The sequence below is a fragment of the Blennius ocellaris genome (genome assembly GCF_963422515.1).
Source record: "Blennius ocellaris genome assembly, chromosome: 10".
Classification (NCBI taxonomy): Eukaryota; Metazoa; Chordata; class Actinopteri; order Blenniiformes; family Blenniidae; genus Blennius; species Blennius ocellaris.
The window spans coordinates 17,999,073-18,018,629 of NC_137659.1; the positions used below are offsets into that span (position 1 = coordinate 17,999,073).

Here is a 19,557-nt window from a genome sequence, read left to right on the forward strand (position 1 = left end):
CATGCATATAACACAATATAGACTAAGATGACAAAAAGTGAGAAAACAAACTTGTTAAAAATGCTGTGATCATGGTAATAGATTTCAAAATGATCTTCTCAGTAATCGTTTCATTAGATGTTCATATAAACTGAAACTCTACCATCCTCTTTTGAAAACATAAAAAAAAAAAAAATACCGAACACATTCATGCCTTGATGATAATTTGTGGATCTTCATTACACAGCAGGGAGAAGAAATAATGAAAGCTGCTGAAAGGAAATAACCTGCGTATGACAGGCTAAAACAGCAGGTTGTTTATGGTGACTGCTCCCAGCACTGGTGGAATATACTCCTGGGTGGGCTTCTCAACTTGCGTAACACATAGATGCATTCAAATACTGCCACGAAAAATGAAACAGACGAGAAAGTAATTTGAACTGTGCCATTCCTTTGAAGCGGAAACACACACACACACACACACACACACACACACACACACACACACACACACACACACACACACACACACACACACACACACAACCGATATACATACAGCCAGCTATTATCTGTTGTCGCTTCTATTAGCCTCTGTCATGATAAGGCATGTTATTAGTGTCAGTGTCTCTATGCAGTATTCAGTGATGGTACACAGGCTGTGAAGTAGATGAGCATTTTAATGGATAATGTTCCTGTGTATATATTGAAGCTTCAATTAGAGTTGTCACCTTGGTGTCATAGATTGTGGATACAGGGTATATTTTAAAATGGTATTGCATGGTTAAAAATATGTCTGTTGAAGATCTGTTTGCAGTAAAATCATGCCTTTTTAACAACATGTCTGTCCAGCAACAGTAATTCAAGCTTGCGATGGCTTTGACTATACGTTTATATAAAATTACAGTATGCAACATAATATTTTCAACACTCTAATCTGTGGAAAATCCTGTTTCATGTAATAATTGTATTATTAGCACACATTACTGTCACAGTGCTTTCAATACCAATTGATCATCATCTAAGGCAAAAAAAACAAACATGTAACAGTGCTTTCTGAATATAAATCAGCATGAAAAGGAAAAAAATACCATATTCTGAAAAGTAAGATATATATATAATGTATTTCCTTGTCTTGTTTTAATTTTCAAAGGTCTGCAAGATGTCCTGCCAGAGTTTCTGCGTGGGCGTTTTGTGGAAGCAGCCCTCAGCTATGTGGCATGCAACTCAGAGGGTGAGCTGCTCTGCAGGAACAATGACTGCTGGTGCCGGTGCTCTCCTCGCTTCCCAGAATGCAACTGTCCCTTCGCTGACATCAAGGTCATGGAGGAGAACCTGGACAAGAGCAAAGAAGCCTGGAACAACTTCAACCAAGAGTTCATGGAGTCAGGTATGAGCTGCAGCCATTTTAGGCCATGCCTGAGCATTAAGCTTTAAAGAGACTTTGAACGATGAGGGTAGTGTCTAAACTGGGTCTGAAATGTTTTGTTTCGTAACCATTTTCTCTCATAATGTTTATATTTTCATCAATATATGATGATTTTTACGTGGAATTTTTTGATCACGTGGAATCAGAATCCCCATGATATAGTCTCCATGACTAAGACTCCTGTTTACACAACATTTTAAAGTGAAAATAGTAAACATTTGTTGTGCTTTAGGTGTACATTTACAGAACCATAGTGCTCAGTCATTAAAAATGCAACTTTTTGAAAATGGCTTCCAAAGTGGAACTTTTTGAAAATGATTCAACTCTGTGAAAATGGGGAAGATGCAACTTTTCAAAAGCAACCACAGCCTTAGTAAATAGTTATTTTACTCATGATCAAGTAGCTCGATCATAACAACAATAGCAGACTTCCAGTCCATATTCTCCTAGAACTTGCGAGTTTGAGAGTTGAGTCACCTGCAATAGCAATCCAATGCCGTCATCGACTGTATGAGTCTCTGTACTTGCCATTATTGACGTTGAAAACGTATTGTGAGGTATTGTAAACTGACGTCTTTCTTTCCCAAATGTTGTCATGTCATTGCAAAACCTTCTGAAAGGAGTGACCCCTGAAACAGGGCCTGAGATGGGCTTGGGATACTTGTATTGTGAAATCCAGTCACTTGCGCAACAATTTAAAGAAACACAATTCTTGAAAAAATGAGAAACAAAACCAAATTAGACATTTTAATCATCCTTTTCCAGAGGTACAAAACAGCATATGTTATATAAGGAGGTGAAAAAACAGGATTTAACTACCATTCAATACAAATGTAGTTCAATCATGATATTAACAAGGAAGAATTAAAAAATATTTTTCCTGCAAAGCACAAACTGAAAATAAGCTTTTTCTATCCCCCGAAAAGCTACTGGATTTCATTTACTTCAACAGGTGTTGCTCATTGGAAAAATCACATTGCTTTCAATAAGTGAAGGAATAGGTTGACTTTATAAAGTAAATAAAAAAAAAAAAAATCCCTCCTGTTATCTGTGTTAAAGCTGCCTGGTTATGTACTGACTGTATTACAGTGAAATAAGAGAGATGGGCTGCGGACAGCTGGACGCGTACTCATGTTGCATAAGTTTGTGTGGTTCCAGATGTAGCAGGTGGGATGGTGACGATTTATTGCTCCAAGCTGGATGCAGTTTATTCTCAATAACACTCTGTTTATACAGCATGTACCTGTGAAGTGTTTTTGTGACTATGTTCATAAGTGTTTGTGAAATAACTGACAACTGACAACCAGGGACGAGCGATAATCTACCTGGGTAACAACTGCTGCAGTTTGATATATGCACATCACATAACTTCAGCATGCTGTATACCACACATTTTATATTGCGTCTGAGATCATTTTTAGTTATTTGGTATGAAGCCTCTGGCGGCAAGCAAGCAAACTTTAGATTGTAGTAGCAGGTGTTGGAAATCTCCGCAGGCTGAAACAATCATTGGAACTAATGTTGGCACCCCCTCATTCGGCGCAGACATTAGGAGCAGCTCTATGTCAATTGTCCCTGTCTTTATCCTGTGTTTTTGACTTGCCTTAAAAGATCAAATGGGTTAAGTGTTTCTGTTTTAGCACTCATTGTCTGATGTGGAATGACTATAGAAACAAATCTTTTTTATTAAATTTAAATATGAGGCCCATGTGAGATGCTCATATCATCCTTTTGTCTAACCTTACACACCTCAAAACAATAAAACCGACTACATGTCACACTAGAAGAGGGTAATGAGGGAAGTACAAATACTATAATTATTGACGCTCAGAGTTATACAAGAATAATACCTTTGAATCTACTCACAGACGTGACAGATTATTTGCCTTTTTATGAGATGTAAACTATACTCTACAGCTGTCTGACACCATCCTACTGAACTAAGTTGACTATATTAGTGGATTTTTTCTGAAATAAGATAAATAAGAATTCACAATTTTCTTAACTTATTCATACTTTAAACCCACAAGACGTAGAATATGACTGAGCTGATTCAGACCTTTCTTTCTGGCTCCTTCGTCGAAACAGCCAACCAAATTATAAATAATGCAGCATGTCTGTGAAGACTCTTAAGTCATCCACATCCTCCGATATGTGAATGTATTATGAAGGTTTCATCAATTCTTGCATCAGAAGGAATGAAGCCTTACAGATAAGTGGTCAGACCAGTTTAAGACTTCAAGCAAGGTCAGTTGTGTTCATGGAAACAATCTCTTGTCGAAGTAATTTTGTGTTATGACGGTGAAGTCATACATTTGTGTTAACATCCTAGTTGTCATACACTCAAGGAGGCTCCATCAGGTGTACTGGGAAACTGATTCTCCGGAAGCCGGATTTCTTTATCAAAACTATTCATCACTGACAGCGAGACACAGGTGTGTCATGTAATGGTGGCGCTGATGCAGAACCAGTCGGGCGTCACTTCCTAAATTGGCTGAAGCTTTTTCTGGGGGGGGGGGGTCTTTTACTTTCCTTCATCTCAACATATCACAAGCCGCCTGTTTTAATGACTTTGGAAGATGTAGGCAAGATTTAATTGGAGACAGGTTTCTGGCAGCTTTTCATAAAGTTTGTGTGTGTGTGTTGTGCGTCTCTGCAGAGTTCAGGTGATTGTGCGCGAGCTGCCACTTATGTATAAATTGCTTGGTGAGTGACACGGGGGAAGTAAACAGCATTTTTCTGCATTCTCGTAGCTTCATTTTGACAGCACCTGACTTTGCAAAGTTGCTGCTTATTAAGTTTTTGTAAAGATGCACAGTGTTAAAACAGAGGGAGGCATGTAATTGCCAGGCTTTTCTTGTTTGCTGACGCTATAGTTTTTGTCAGGAGCTTAACTTTGAGCGGTTTGTCATAAAAAATGAGGCCTTTAGTATTTTCAGAGGCTCGTGTGTTTGAGTAATGGGCTAAAAATATCAGCATCGGCTCCTCACTTAGCAGCGCACACATACAAGGATCGACAACAGGCAGGCATTTACTGTACAGCCACTGGCATGCCTCTATTTGCCGGATCATTAAAGTTTTATCTAATTTCAGGAAACACGCACACTCTACTCACACGTCCACACACTTGCTATTGCCTCACATAGGGTGAGAAGAGATGAAAAATGAATGCAAAAGATGAGACGAGGGTTATCTACATAGCAAATATTGTTTGACTTTCACAGCGCTTTGTTAGTATTCATTGTCTCTCTCCCGCTCGCTCTCTCTTCCTAGTTTTTTTTTCTATCTCTGCCCTCCTACTGAATCTCTTCAAACACACACACACACACACACACACACACACACACACACACACACACACACACACACACACACACACACACACACACACACACACACACTGGTTTGTAGCTTCTGGGGGTGCCTCGGAAGTTGGGCTGAATCGTGTCTGCTGGGATCGGCTGATAAATTTATTGTGGCGAGAGGAAAACAACTGGGAGGATGGTGTGTGTGATAGATTGTTCATGTGTGTGCCAGAGAGGAGAAGGAGGACAAGAGAGAGACTAAATCATTGTGTGCGCGAGAGGAAAAAACATGGAGAATTATACCCTCAAACCTTAGACACTCACCATTTCAAAACCAAAGACTAAAAGCTTGCTCGATAGCACTCGAATACAAATCAGAAGAAGTACCTGCTCTGAGGTTCTTCTCTCTCCTTTTTTGCATAGATCTCAGCTTTGGTTTGTGGACAGCATAATGTCCTGGGAAGGTGTGAATAAGTTGCGTCAGGAACATCACACCTTTGGTTTTGTGAAATTGGAAAACACAGCCAGCTTCAAAGCTCGCCACCAGATTCCTTAATAACCGGCTCTCTGCGCTGTGTTTTCAAATCGCAGTGCCAAATTCACAATGCAGCACTGTAATTTACTTCTCCCCTGTCTCACACGTTGATGTCGTCTGCGAGCCTCTTGGCTTAACAGAGCAATGCTTACTTCTGCTTTCCTACCAATTATTGATGTGTAGTCTAAATTGATTGCAGGTAGTAACGAAAAGTACAGAAATGTTCTAAAACACAAGCTTGTATTCTAAATATTAAATTAATTCCCATTGGGGTCATTTTTTTTTTCCAACGAAGCAATATGTGCGCTGACAATTTTTGAGATTTAAATTAATAAATGAAATGCTTCTTTCACAGACGAAAATGCTCCATTAATTGGATTGTAGATTATAGATTTGTTTCCATGTTGAGCATTTCTGGAAGCAAAGCAATTTTTGTTGGACCGACTCCAAATACATTGCAATTTGCATGTTTACTCACAAAACAACTAAAACTGCAAGATAAGTACATTCTATTATCAAGTGGAAAGTTGCATTTAGGTAAAATGAAAATTACCCCTGTATGGCCTTTGTGTAGATTCTTTTCACAGTATTGCACAGCTCATTGCTCAAAGCAGTTGGTAGTTTTCCGGTGACCTGTGCCGAGTCGTCACCTTTGAGTTTGGAACACTGACTTCAGGAGATAATGAACTAAACTGAGCCAACACAGGTGACACAACACATCCCTGGCTCACAGGTGGAAATGCCAACTTCAAGAGCCAATCTTATAATGGAACTTCTGCTCGAGGTGAGAATTAGCATATCAATTGCATGTTCCACCCAACAAGCAAGCCACTAAGCCGGATCTGTAGGATATTACCTCAGCCGATGTGAGGAATGTGAGTTCTCGACCACCATACATGTTGCACAGAGTGAGGAAAGGGTATAACGAACAAATGAGGTCACTCATACATGAAACATAAGACAGGGCTTTGTGGTAATTAAGATTCAATTCCCTGCTCCAAGGGGGGAAGGAGACAGTGTTAACTCCCTACTGAGAGAAAGGGAGCTTGAGGAAAAAGGAAAAACCCCACAGTAAAAGTGAGTCTTTCATGTCCTGCTGTATTCCACTCATGTTGGAGAGAGTAGTGGCGTGCAGATTAGCTGTAAAGCATTAGCAGGATCAATCTTCAGGTGCTTTAGGTTTTATTATTTTGCTACCATTACATTTTAAAAGAATTGACATCAGCTTGCAATCTTGTTCAATATTTTAGTAGTTGAACTAAATAAGCCTCTATGAGATTAATTGTGACCATTCTGAGAGTTTTTTCATCAGATTATCCTATTTCAGACAGTAAAAAAAGAACGTTCACACTTCCTTTCTTCCTTTCACTTATTCTTATCAACTGCTCACATATTTCTTTACTTATTTCTATGGTTTTTAGCTGTTCTGCCAAACCTAAAACACAAAAGAACCTGCATGGATATTAGTGTATGACTGTCCGGAGGCTCTCTGTATCTCTTGGAATATGATAAAGGGAAATCACAGATTATGGCAGCCATTATTATGCATATCGGCCACTTTCATAATTCTATACCACCGTTACATTTATGTCCTCCAAACTGACTCACACATTTTTGCTCAGATTATAATGTCCTCTGTAACAATCAGCCCAGCTTCAGATGCTGTAAAGTTGTTGAAGGTCTTGACCTGTCTTTGTTTACAAGAGCAAGAACTGCTTTCGACGAGCTGCAGGTTCCATAGTCCTGCTCATTAGTGCATTAACAATGAAACACTTCATGTCAACCATGACCAGACGAAATCAGACAGCCGTTTTAACAATGTCACCAGTGTGAGGAGCCGCTATACCTGATGAATCACTGCACTATGTTAATTGTATATTCTGAGCAAGCAGAGCTCATATGAAATGGAAGAGAGTGGTGATGTGGCCATCAGGGTGGATCAAAAGGAGAAGTAACAACTGAACATAAAGCACAAATGAAAAAAAAAAGCGTTTTTCGGACTCTTGCAGGCACGCAGACACACTCAACCCAGTCCGACCGTAAAACTGGCAGAATGCAGGTGCACTGCGACACACAGCTTCTTTCGTACAGACCTTCTCCATTATTATACATGAGCTGTGAAAAGTTTGTTCACAATGGACACGTTTAATTCCTTTAACAGCATTGGCACAACAGCTTCTATAAGAAATCGTACTCAAATCACTGCCCCTCATGCTTATACACAGTAGAAGCAAAGGAGCATAAAAGTAATTTGTAAGGACTGATGCATCCCTTGGTGCTGACGATATCACTCTTCATGGCTCAATTATCCCTAAAATTGAGTCTAGTTTTGTAGTCAGACCTAAACAAAATAAACTGTTCACCTGAGGAGGGGAAGTTGCCCTATATAAAGGTCTCAAAAGGTACTTGGCTGTTATTGAGAAACTTTGAGGTAAGATCAGGCAAAACCATTTACATTGGCATTAGAATACAACCTGTGGATGCAAATTGAACAGTTTCTCCAGTCAATAATAATAATGATAATAATAATAATAATGCAACCACTCACATTCATACCTATGGGTGAATCTGAGAAACCAAAGTACACATCACATAGTACACAGAGAGAACATGTAAACTCCATCTTGCTATGAGGTGGAAGTACTAACCACTACAACAGTTATCTCCTTTTTCCAAACACTGAACTCAGTCCTCTTTTAAGCCATAATGAAAATGGCATGAAGCCGTTTCAACATGTATCCAACTATATAAACTTATTTTTTGTCTTCTTTACTAGTTTAGTCCCTCAGCAAAGCTCCTAATGAAATTATGAGCACAATAAAAGCAGTCTATGAAAAACTTTAGAAAACATTACAACTTCAGTAGACTTTGACTCACAGGCATTGTATTAAAAAAATTCCATCTTGCAAGTGTCTATTAAGACAAACTGACAACATGTTATTTCAAGGTGTTCTTCTGAAATTTCACTGGAAACAATAATCAAAGAAAGATACTTTCTTGGTTCTTTTAAACATTCACATGCAATAAAACATTGTTTCATTTTGTTTACATTTATGATGAGTGGCAAATTAAGATAATGAACAGCAATTCTCTCATTGATACAGTTGGTGGAAATACAATTTGAATGAAACTATAATCACAGTCTGGGTGTTTATATTTACTTTTACAGCCGTTATTTTCTTTTGAATAGTCATTTTGTTAAGCAATACACATGCTGTATTTGTCTCTCTTCCTGTATTGTGTTAATGAAAAAGCTCTTCTGCAAGCTAACAGGAATCTGTGTGATACTTGGTCCCACCTACAAATAGTCCTGGCATGACTTCCACTCAGTCCTATCAGGACCCCACTGCTTTGAATCTCTGCCCATTTCCGCCTTTATTGCCGTCATAAAGCATTCTGTCTCGAGGTGTAAATGTAGCACATGCACTTCCTGGATTTGTCAAAACAAGGACGGATTTTTCTCTGTTAGTTGCAGAGATGAATTTCCGCTTGGCTGAAGATTTGGCAACATTTCCCTGAACTTCTCTTTTCATTCTCTTCATTTATTTCACAGAAAGGATACATTTGGCATAAGTGGATTTTTTTCTCCCCCTTTGTTTTTCGTTACCCTCTCACTGTGAATATATATATATTCCCACACACACATATATATATATATATATATATATATTTGTTTGTATTGTTTTTGGTTACAATATCACACAGAATAATTATCACCACCTTCCTAAGGAAAGTCTTTTTACATCCTACTTAAAAATGTTTAACTGTACTGTTTATACAGACTGGCTTGTTTGTTAGACATTATCAAAATTATAAATGCAAAACCTGAACCTAAAACAGCGTTATTCACTATTATGAAAGAAAATCCAATGTTTTTTTTTTCATGTTGCAGAGGAGCTGAGTAAGGTTACTGGCAGAAAACTGATTTTAGAATCTGTGCTGACAATCAATCAACCATGAATATAACCAAATACACTTTCCACCTGCTCACAGTTCAGATATCAAAACAAGTGTGAAGCTGTACACAAAGTCACGAGAGCTGCTTGTTTGCTAGTTTTAATTCAGATTTAAAAAAAATAATAATAATAATAATTGGTTTGAATATTGTTTATTTGCATGTTGTGCTCATGTTAAACTATCAATCATATGGATATTCCATGAAATTGATCACTTCTGAATCATGTAAAGTAGTATTTCTTTGTAAATTTCTTTTTAAAAGAAGGCAAGAGTTTTCACTCAACCCTGCTGAGAAACTTTATTGGCCTGCAGATCCATTCTTGATAGGCTAGCACAGATTTGTATTAAATAGCTCAAAAGGAGCTGAAAACACCAGCACTTCTGAATCGCTGGAAGAATCTGACATTTGATTACAGGCATCAAATCACTGTTGTACTTATTTGTTTACAGAGAAACAATTTGAGTCAATTTTGATGAAAGGAGTATTGAAAGAAACAAATATGCATTACCATACACACTATAAATACAGTAGACATATACAAGAGAAAAAGATCCAAGCTGCCCCTATATCTTGACATATTGATGTCTTTGGCCCTTGGGATCTCACGTTTAGCATGAGCTGTGAAAGGCTGAAGAGTATGGACACCTGGGTTTGGCTGAAGGCACATAATTGCTATTTTCAGGGAAAGTCCCTCTGCAATCTTTTTCAAACAAATGGCTGGTGGCAGGAACAAAAATGTCTATTGAAAGCTGATGAGATATTTGGACCGAAGGCTGAACAGCCATCACATTTAATCCATGGAGGTAGAGAAGTTATTGCTTTATTTTTATTGGAATTGACTGTCTTCCAGAATTTTGCCACATCACACAGGAAGATTGTATCTGCAAGTAATATTCAGGCTGGAATATATATATATATATATATATATATATATATATATATATATATATATATATATATATATATATATATATATATATATATGTCTAGTTTTGAAAACGATCTTTATCTAATCTCGAATTCTGGTTTTTGTCCCCACCAGTGTATAAAAGCAATACGTCTTTCCATACTTTTTGGGAAACAAGCATTACAATCGCACAATAGCTTCTTGCATGTATACTCTCTTCTCAGCTATAACTATCACTTGTCTCATCCTAACCATTACCCCAACCAGCCACAAACCTTTGGCTAGCCTTGAAATATATCCTCACTGAGAAGAAGTATTGATTTTCCCTAGAAGTACCAATGATGTGTGCAAACAGATCTCAGTCCCCGCAACATCATAAGAAATATGTATTCATCCACATACAAACACACTTAGAAATGCAGCTCTAATGAATTTCATGAAGGCCTTACTGAATTTGTGGTTGCGTCTCTCTCCATCGTGATGTTATTCAGCAACTGAGTGATAAAAGATTAGGTGTCTTGTCTTTCCAAGCTTGAACAACACAACAGAGATCACAAAAGAACCGCAGCCATTACTGATAGAAAATACAGATACAGAGTTAAAAGCTTTTTTAATATATAGGTTAGATGTTGTCTTGACTATGGGCATAATTGAATTTCCCGTTTTTTGGGGGGCATTATTATAAAAGGTCCCATTATCAAAATGTGTTCATTCATTTTGCTTTGGAAAAATGGAACAGCATTATCAAACTGAGTTTTTGTCCATATAATGAGTCACTATTTTAAGCTGTCTCTTTGGTAAATGTTTTTGTTGTTTCCTGCTGTCCTTTTAATCAGCATTTATCACTCATTGTCATCTGCAATTAACTGTGTGTCGGTCAGATATCTTGGCTTCACTGGTTTATGCCCTCCATTACTTCTTAAGCATCTGAATCAGCTGAAGTAAACAGAGTAATGTTTGGTCTGCTCAATTCGCTGCAGATAGGTGTCTGCTACATGCAAGGAGTTGTTTATCTATACAGATAATACAAATTAAAAGTTTTGTCAGATTAAAATGGTGTATTTAATCAATGCTATATACTAAGGATGATCAAAAGGCCCAAAAGGCTCATCAGTTCTGACTATTTTGGCAGTTCAGTGTTTCTATCACGAATCTATTAATCCCTCAAATGAATGACCTGTCTTATCGCAGTTATCAAACTTGGTCCAACTGATTGTTTGAGAGATGAGTGAAACAAGCAACCCTGGTCAAAATAGAACACTCATCAGTGGACAGAGGGGTTCTGAGATACCACTTGTCCCAAATGTGCAATGCAGTCATTTGATCCACGCAAAGATGATTGCCCTATCACCCAGAAAAACTCCTGACTAAAAGTATCAACAAAATACATAATGAGGAACCAACTAAGCCAAACTAGAGGTGAAAAGACTTCAAAACCTCAAGCAAACTTAGCATAATATTTCCAGTAATCCATGTCATGCTACGTCCAATTCTTACCAGGCCTAATGGTAAAACCCTTTAAAACTGGAGTGCCATCACATTAATGAGCTGAGATCTACCATAAAGAAACAAATAAAAAATGTCAACACATACAGACTGTTTATATAGACTTTTTATGGTACTTGATGCAGATCTTCAATCACAAGTGGACTGTTTATGGCTTTGGTTTTCTCTTGACCTTTCTTCTAGTACCTCCACAATCCAACATTTATAGTTGGCTACAATAAGTACCACAATCTGAAGATGATAGAGGGTTACCTTGACGTTTTATACATATCCTTGTATTCACACTGCAGAATGAACCCACCCCACTGCATTGTCTTTTTTTTGGGGGGGGTGGCAGCTATGCACTCTCTCTTTACAGGTCTGGAAGCTTGATGTCCGCTCTCGTCCCTCAATAATTAGAAAGTGACATAATGTATTTAAACAATGAATCATGTGCCATATTAGGCTACTCACTTGAAAACTAAACTTTGACTGATGAACTAATGTACTGTATGATAAGGGAACCATTGGCAAGTGAATTAACAACTTAAAGCATATGCATGGAAGCAGTATATCTGACTAAGTATATCCCTTAGTGGAGAAGAAAATGAACGCCTGCCGAGACCCAAAGGTTTCAAGTTGACAAATAAATGAAGGCACCTGCTGCCTCACTGTGACTTATAAATTACAATATGTACTTTACAAAAATGGCCTCTTTCTCTCTAATAAAATGTTGTTTAGCTTGTTGCAGATATTTGTGCTGCAGTAACTTCAGGGTTTTCTGTGCAAAGTGGGCTACCTGAAAAAAAATTTAAAAAATCACCAGCATGTCAGTAATGCAAATTTATTGCGCAGAGATTTAACCTGTGCAATTTGAATATGCACACTAAAAGGTACTGTGACTGTTCCTTCTTCAGATAACTAATATGGTACTATATAGCATTTCACAAGATAGAAACACATCCGTAAAGTATACTTGTGTCGCATTTAGCACGTAGCCCCTCGTCCAAGTATGATATTGACCATGTCCTTACATAAAAGTCACTATTTTGTTTTCATTGTTTGTTTTGTGTTTAATCTGTTTTATGTGTTTTGTTACATGACATTGCCTTTATTTATGACATATTAGTTAGTGCTAACAACTACACAACAGTATTATCACTTTAGAGTGACAAAGGCATGGGTTCAGATGTTTATTTCTGAGAGGAGTTTGAATGTTCTCACTCTGTGTGTGTCAGTTTGTTCCCACTGTTTAAAAGCATGGATATTTGGTGACTTAATTAGCCGGTTTGAGTGTGACTGAAATGGCTAAGTCACTAAATGGGGATTTTGTGTCTGTGATGAATACATGAGCAGGCCGTCAATCTAACACAAATGAAAAATTACATTCTTCATCGAAGTTTTAAACTTGTATCTCATCTTGCATTCTTTTTGATGTTTCATGCAGAGAATTCACTCATCTTTGTTTTATTCAGTAGTTTCAATAAAATTAATGTGGTTTCCTGATGTGGTGAGATATAACTAAAACAGCAGGGTCATTCAGCTGCATTTGAGCTCAACTGAACATTTAGTCAAGGTGCATTTCTTCAAAAAGTGGTCTCCATTTGATCTACATGTCAGAAGACTGTTAGTATTCAGACATGCAGTCTCTGGTTCAAAACAAACAAAAACATCAAAAATCCTAAGACAAGATCAGAATGTTTTTACCACGAAAGTAAAAAAAAAAAAGGGGGGGGGGGATTACTTCATCTTAACTGTTTGCACTTTCTTATAGCAAAAACTATCTGTCACTTCGTCAGTGGCTGGAGTTCAAATCTCATGTGATTCTTTTTAATAATACTTCTATTCTGTCTGCATAGGTCAGGAGTTGATCTGCTTCCTCAACTCGTATCCCACAAAATCTCCTCTATGTGACACAAATGCAGGCATTGATGGGAAAAGGTTGAGGAGGAGAGTGGAGGAGGACATAGCGTGTGGGCAGTCGTTTTCTTCGTATGCGTGTCGTGATGGAAAAGAATTATCTCCCAAAAGACTTGACCGCTGGCATCGGCAATCCTGCGCAGATGTCTGTGGAGGAGGTTTTGGCGGTAGGGGAGACTGAGGGTGGCGGATTGGAGGATTATGCTGAAAGACAGAGGCGGAGAGATGCTCTGGAGCGACAAGTCGACAGACATAGATAGGTGCAGTTTGATTTTTGACAGAAACAAAGGAGCCTGAAGCAGGGCAGAAAAGTACCAGAGGAAGAAGATCCCCCAAAGGAAAAGAAAAGCTCATCAGGGTTGCTCAATATGCTTGCTTCCTTCCTTACTTATGCCACTTTTCAGTCTATAAATAGCCCAAGGCCCTGAGCCCTCAAGCTGACAAATAGGCAAGCAACAGCAGTTCATCTCAGGACGTTGCTCCGGGTGAGGTGAGGTGACGTTGGGGCTCGGAGAAGCATGACCTGGTAGTTATTAATCCTTCAACATGTGTACAGAATAAAAAGGAAGAGATGGAAAAGAGTAGAGGAGTAAATGAAGAAAGAGAGGGAGATGAAAAGGGAGGACATGAAAGCGGTGTGAACGAGAGATTAGAGGGAAGGAGGGGAGGAGAGGAGATGAAATGAAGGAGAGAGGTGGAGAAAAGTAATAAACAGACTGAGGAAGATTGCTGCTTGGGAAAAAAAAAAAAGTATAAATCACCTAAAGGAGAAATATGAAAAATGAGGGGTGGAGCAATTGAAAAGTGAGAGACATGACAAAAGAGTCAAACTAAAATTGGATAGAGGAGAAAACCCCCCTCTATCTTGGATTCCTTTTGTTTAAGGTTTGTGACAGTGCCACACTTGCAGATTTGTTTTAAATCACAGAGCCTGGAGAGTGTTTCACAGCAGGTGATCAGAGGAGACTGCGCTGCAGGAAGCATGCTCACCCACACATACACACACTACTTTACTCCTGATTCCCCATCTCTTCTCCTCCCCTAGTCTTGGGTAAAAACTCTCTTCTATTCCTGAAGATAGAGAAAAAAAAAGGTAAGAGGAGGTGCCGTCTTCCTGCCCGGGGGGGGCGGCAATAGAGGAGGGAGCAGTGTAATGAACACTTTCTTATCGCTTCTGCCGCCTCACTTCCTGGAAACAACGTCCGTGAAGCGTAACTAAGACGGTGGTATAGAGGTGCAACAGGGATGCATCATTTACCAGGTAACCGCTACTGCTGGGACCTTAAGATGATGAGAGTTTGTTGAAATCTCTCACCACCCCACAGAAGTGTGGGTAGCTCCACCAGGCAGCAAGACTGGGATATAAACCTTGGGAGAGTTTATCTTTGGCATGTTAATTTGTAAACATGCACTTGGAACTTGATGAGGGAGTTTGTTTCGTGTCATCTTGGGACAGTGGTACAGCTGATTGCAGATTTAGAAGTGCATTTTTACAAGAGAACGGGGACAAAAGGCAAACAAATCTAACGTGAGCTGTTCCTTTGTCTATGAAAATGCATGGATAGAAAAATGACTGAATAAAGGCATTTATTCAGTCTGATTTTTTAACCTTGGGTGTGGGGAAGTATGATCAGAATTGTAGATGTTTTGCATGTGGAAATATGCAAATCAAACTGGTGTGACTTAGAGTTACCATCGTCAAAAATAAATACAATTGATCATCATTTATCATCGTATAAACACAATTCTATAATAGAAATTAGTATCACAGCAAGATATTCAAGATAATAACACCAATTGTATGCCTGAACCGGTCCTATTTAGGTGTGAACAAGCTGTATGGATCAAATTAACCTGAGTCAGTGAATTCTTTTCAAAAACTCTAATTTCGTGAAAGCAGTGATTGCGCTCTTTGTTGCTGTTGTGTGTTTCCCAGCTGCTGCCCTGACTGGCTGAACTGAGACTCTCCTGATGCCAAGTTCCAATGTGACTCTCCAGAGACTCAATTAGAAACAGCCTATCAAATGTCATCACAGCATGTCTGTGTGTGTGCATCCTTGTGTGTGTCATTGTGTACTTGTCTATATCAGTGTGAGTCCCAGCTGCATACAACCACACACAAGGCCTCCCAGTTAATGAGGTGCTCATTAACGACCCTCTTCAGCCAATAACAGGTTTTTTTTTGTTTTGTGTTTTTTTAAATGTTATTTTCAGGGCCTTGTAAAGTTCATCTTCTGTAAAAGGAACTTTTACAAGGTGAACAACTTGAGAGTCATAGGGGAGGACACACACCAATAGTTATATTTGAAAGAAATGTAATTTATTCAGAGGCGGAGGCTAAACTGTATTGTGCTTAAAGTATGAAGCCCTGTAGCCTGAACTTTAATGATTTGAAAAGTGAATGAGTTTAACTCAGGAATTGTATCCCAAAGCAACTATTTCAAGGTGGCCTTTCACTAGTATAACAGCGGTTTTACTGTGGATTTGTTTGAGTGACAGTTTGCTTGTGATCGCTCATGATGGTCAATCAAATAAATACAATAACATCTGATTTAATTCTTTTCAATTGAGACATCAGGCTGCCCCATTTACATAAACTCTGAATTAAATGATCAGATGTATGCACCAAGGATGTTGCCTCATTCAGTCAAAGTACCAATCCCATGATGCTTTGCATAGTGATATTGGCTGTTTGTGACGTGCACATAATCCCACGCCCAGCTTTTCCAAGATGCGTGCCAGTACTGTTTTGTCAACTAGACTAATGGAGTTTGTTGTCTTCCTGGAGAAATAGAAACGCTAGTGAATCCGTCTGCTCGTTCAGGGTTCGGAAGTCAGCAAGAAATGAGCACACTGTGGTCCATTTTTTCATAACAGGTGATGATTTTCCCAATTGGAAATGCACAAATATTTGAAAGTGGGACACAGACTATTGTTTTTATGGACTCTGATCAGATTTTAAACAAGGTTATTCCAACACCTTGAATCAGATAGACTGAATCTAAACAGACTTTATTTGATGAACTCTACATTTCATTTGGATGAGCATTTAATCTGCTCTTTTATGGTCCACAGCAAATGACACATTCCTAAAAGGTCATTTGCACGGTATTTCAAGTTTTTCATTTGACAAAACAACAAAGTTATTTATTTATGTTTTTTTTTTTGCCGTGCAAAGCAGAATAGATATTCTTCCAATAAACACAATTTGAATGTTACCTTTCAAGCTAACACCCATACCAAACTGCTTCACAGTTTAAAAGAAAAAAAAGAAATCTTAAGATGCTGAAGGTTAGTTGCTTCAGGCTCTGACATAGTGTGTCGACTGTATTCACAATCAACTCAATCATGGACTGAGCCCTTTATTACTACAGCTTCATCAGTCTCAGTCACTCTGTAATCCCATTTCATTAATGATGCAGCTAATTCATTAAATAGATTTTTTTATCTATTTACATCGGCCTGTAACTCAGTTAAGTCAGTCAGGAGACACAAGTCATTACAATGACATGATCACCTTTCATTTCATACCAAATGACATGGGGTATTTATAGACCCTCATTACGCACCTCAGCAGTGACATCTTATTGGTAGGAGATAATTGGGACCAAATTCTCTGTTCATAAATTCACAATGGGCTCTTCATTTGGATTTTTTATTATTTCCCTCCCATACAAAAGGTTAAATGTGGGAGGGGGTGGGGGGTCCTTCATTTCTTCTGTGCAAACTGACCAGTGCTAACACTCTCCAAATCCCTTACAGCGATTTCTATCTGCCTCCTTCTCTCAGCCAATCTCTTTTAATCTGTCTCTCCTCCTCCCAACCTCATAGCCCCTGTGGGGAACAAAGTAATTCCCATTGCTCTGGTACAGAGAGCTCAGAGTGCTGTCTAAGCCTCCTGCAAACAGCTCCTACCTTTACTTTGCCCTGGGCCCCTAACATCTCCAACATCTCACAGGAGAAGGTGAAATACTCCTTTGCTCCCTCGTCCTGGGAGAACAAAGATGTATAGCTCACTACAAGCACTTCATTGCAGATAGACATTCTCACCTGTAATTGCTGACACGCTCACCATAGGACACCATCTGTTCGGCAGCCTCAGGACTGGGCACTGCGAGCAATGCTTTGATCAATAAAATAGAGCCTACATTGGGCATCTTAGCTGAGCACGATCCGAGTAGTTTGAGCACATTCAAGCCATTAACATTGCAAAGGGTTTCTGTAACAGTTGTGCAAACCCAAATGTTGTGTGAGTACTTAAAGACATCTTTTACAAAGGCCGACTTTGTGTTCGCCCGTGTCTTTGTATCTCCTACATTGCGAGTGCGGAGGGTTTGGGGTTCCTGTGCTTTCGAGACGCATTTTATAAAAGCCTTATTATCAAAGCACACATAGGGGTTGAAAAAAAAGAAGAAAAAAATGTCGAAAGCTGACGTTTGAGCAAGAAAAAGATTTCACCTCTTGTGTTCAAAGGACGAATGATTTAAAAGCAGCTTGTAAGGATCACAAGGTGAATGCTCACAAGGATTGGAGACGAAATGGCTTTCTTTTTAGGCTGAATGAGGAGAAAGTCATTCTCCAATTGATATCAGTCAGTTCACTTGATGCACAAATTAGCGAAACTTATCTAATTGTATATCAAATGCCTCTTATGTCAACAAGATGACGCCAATAACTGTAATGAGAACAATGACTGCTTCTAAATGCTCTCTGTTAGCAGCTTTCCCCAGACAGACAGGCTTTATGTGATGAAGTCTACATTTCATTTAGATGAGCATTTAATCTGCTCTTTTATGGTCCACAGCAAATGACACATTGCTAAAAGGTCATTTGCACAGTATTTCTGTTCATTTGACAAAACAACAAAGTTATTTTTTTATGCATTTTTTTGCCATGCACTGCTGTTAAGCAGTGATGACTTTTTAAAGAAAGCAGAATACTTACTTCCAATAAACGCAATTTTAATGTTACCTTTCAAGCATAACACCCATAGCAAACTGCTTCACGGTTTTAAAGTAAAAAAAAGTTAAAAAAAAATCTCTTGCCTCTTATGTCAACAAGATGACACCCATAACTGTAACTCGAACAATGACTGCTTCTAAATGCTCTCTGTTTAGCAGCTTTCCCCAGAGAGTAATTATAGTGGAAAGGGAATTGAGGAAGCGAAAGGACATAATTGTAACTAAACCTGTTGATATAACAATCTTCTGTCATGTTCAGCTTGGACAAATTATGGTCGGCAGGACACACATACACATGCACACTCTCATATTGTTTGTTGATGGATTAGGGTTTGTGAATTTGTTTTGTGAATCAATCAATTAGCGTGCCATTGATCTGCCGACTGAAGTGAAATAGCGTTGTGGAAACCAGGTGCAGTAACTGTTGAACGATTGAAAATCGTTCATAAAAAATATCATTGATCTACAATATTGTTGCACTTTTTCTTTTATGCTTTTGTGTTTGAGTCATCATGTAAACTAAGTCATATTGGTGTAACCTGCTATATTGAAAATGTTTCAAATCTTGTCATGAGAAGTTACTGTTTAATCCACATAGGTTAACTCCACAATGAATTGTACAACAAGAACCAACAAGTAACTGTGAACCCAAATTGTTGCGCAAACGAGTCCAATTATAGCATGTCTATTAGTCTCAGCTTGACATAAATATATTTTTCTTTCTTTAAACCTGACCACTTAAATAGCAAATATAGAGTACTGAGTCTCTGCCTCTGCAAATTGATATTATCATGCTGCTAAAACCCACTAAAACTAAGTCCTTCGCCAGCTGGTGCATTTCCTTTTTGTTGTAATAGCAAGTACTATTATTCACATTAACTCATAACTTGAGTACCCCCTGCTCTATATATGGTCGGGATTGGTGATTTAGCGATCCATCTGATCTGATGAGCTTGTGACATTGTATGCTGTATTAATTCAGTTTGAAGACCTGTTGCAGAGAATTGTTTTGGGTTTTTTTTTCCACTTAAAATGTCCACCGTTTTAAAATCAGCAATCCCTTGAAAACCAGCAATGC

At 38.5% G+C, this 19,557-nt stretch overlaps 1 protein-coding gene across 1 annotated transcript in view; it reads left to right on the forward strand.

The window, feature by feature from the left end:
* The window catches only part of brinp2 (bone morphogenetic protein/retinoic acid inducible neural-specific 2), a gene marked incomplete at both ends in the record, with an annotated part of 116,126 nt that overhangs the window by 73,744 nt on the left and 22,825 nt on the right, over positions 1-19,557 (forward strand). The window contains one exon of the mRNA XM_080503675.1: positions 1,133-1,369. Coding sequence (XP_080359801.1) covers positions 1,133-1,369 — 237 coding nt within the window. The remainder of the gene's footprint in view (positions 1-1,132; positions 1,370-19,557) is intronic.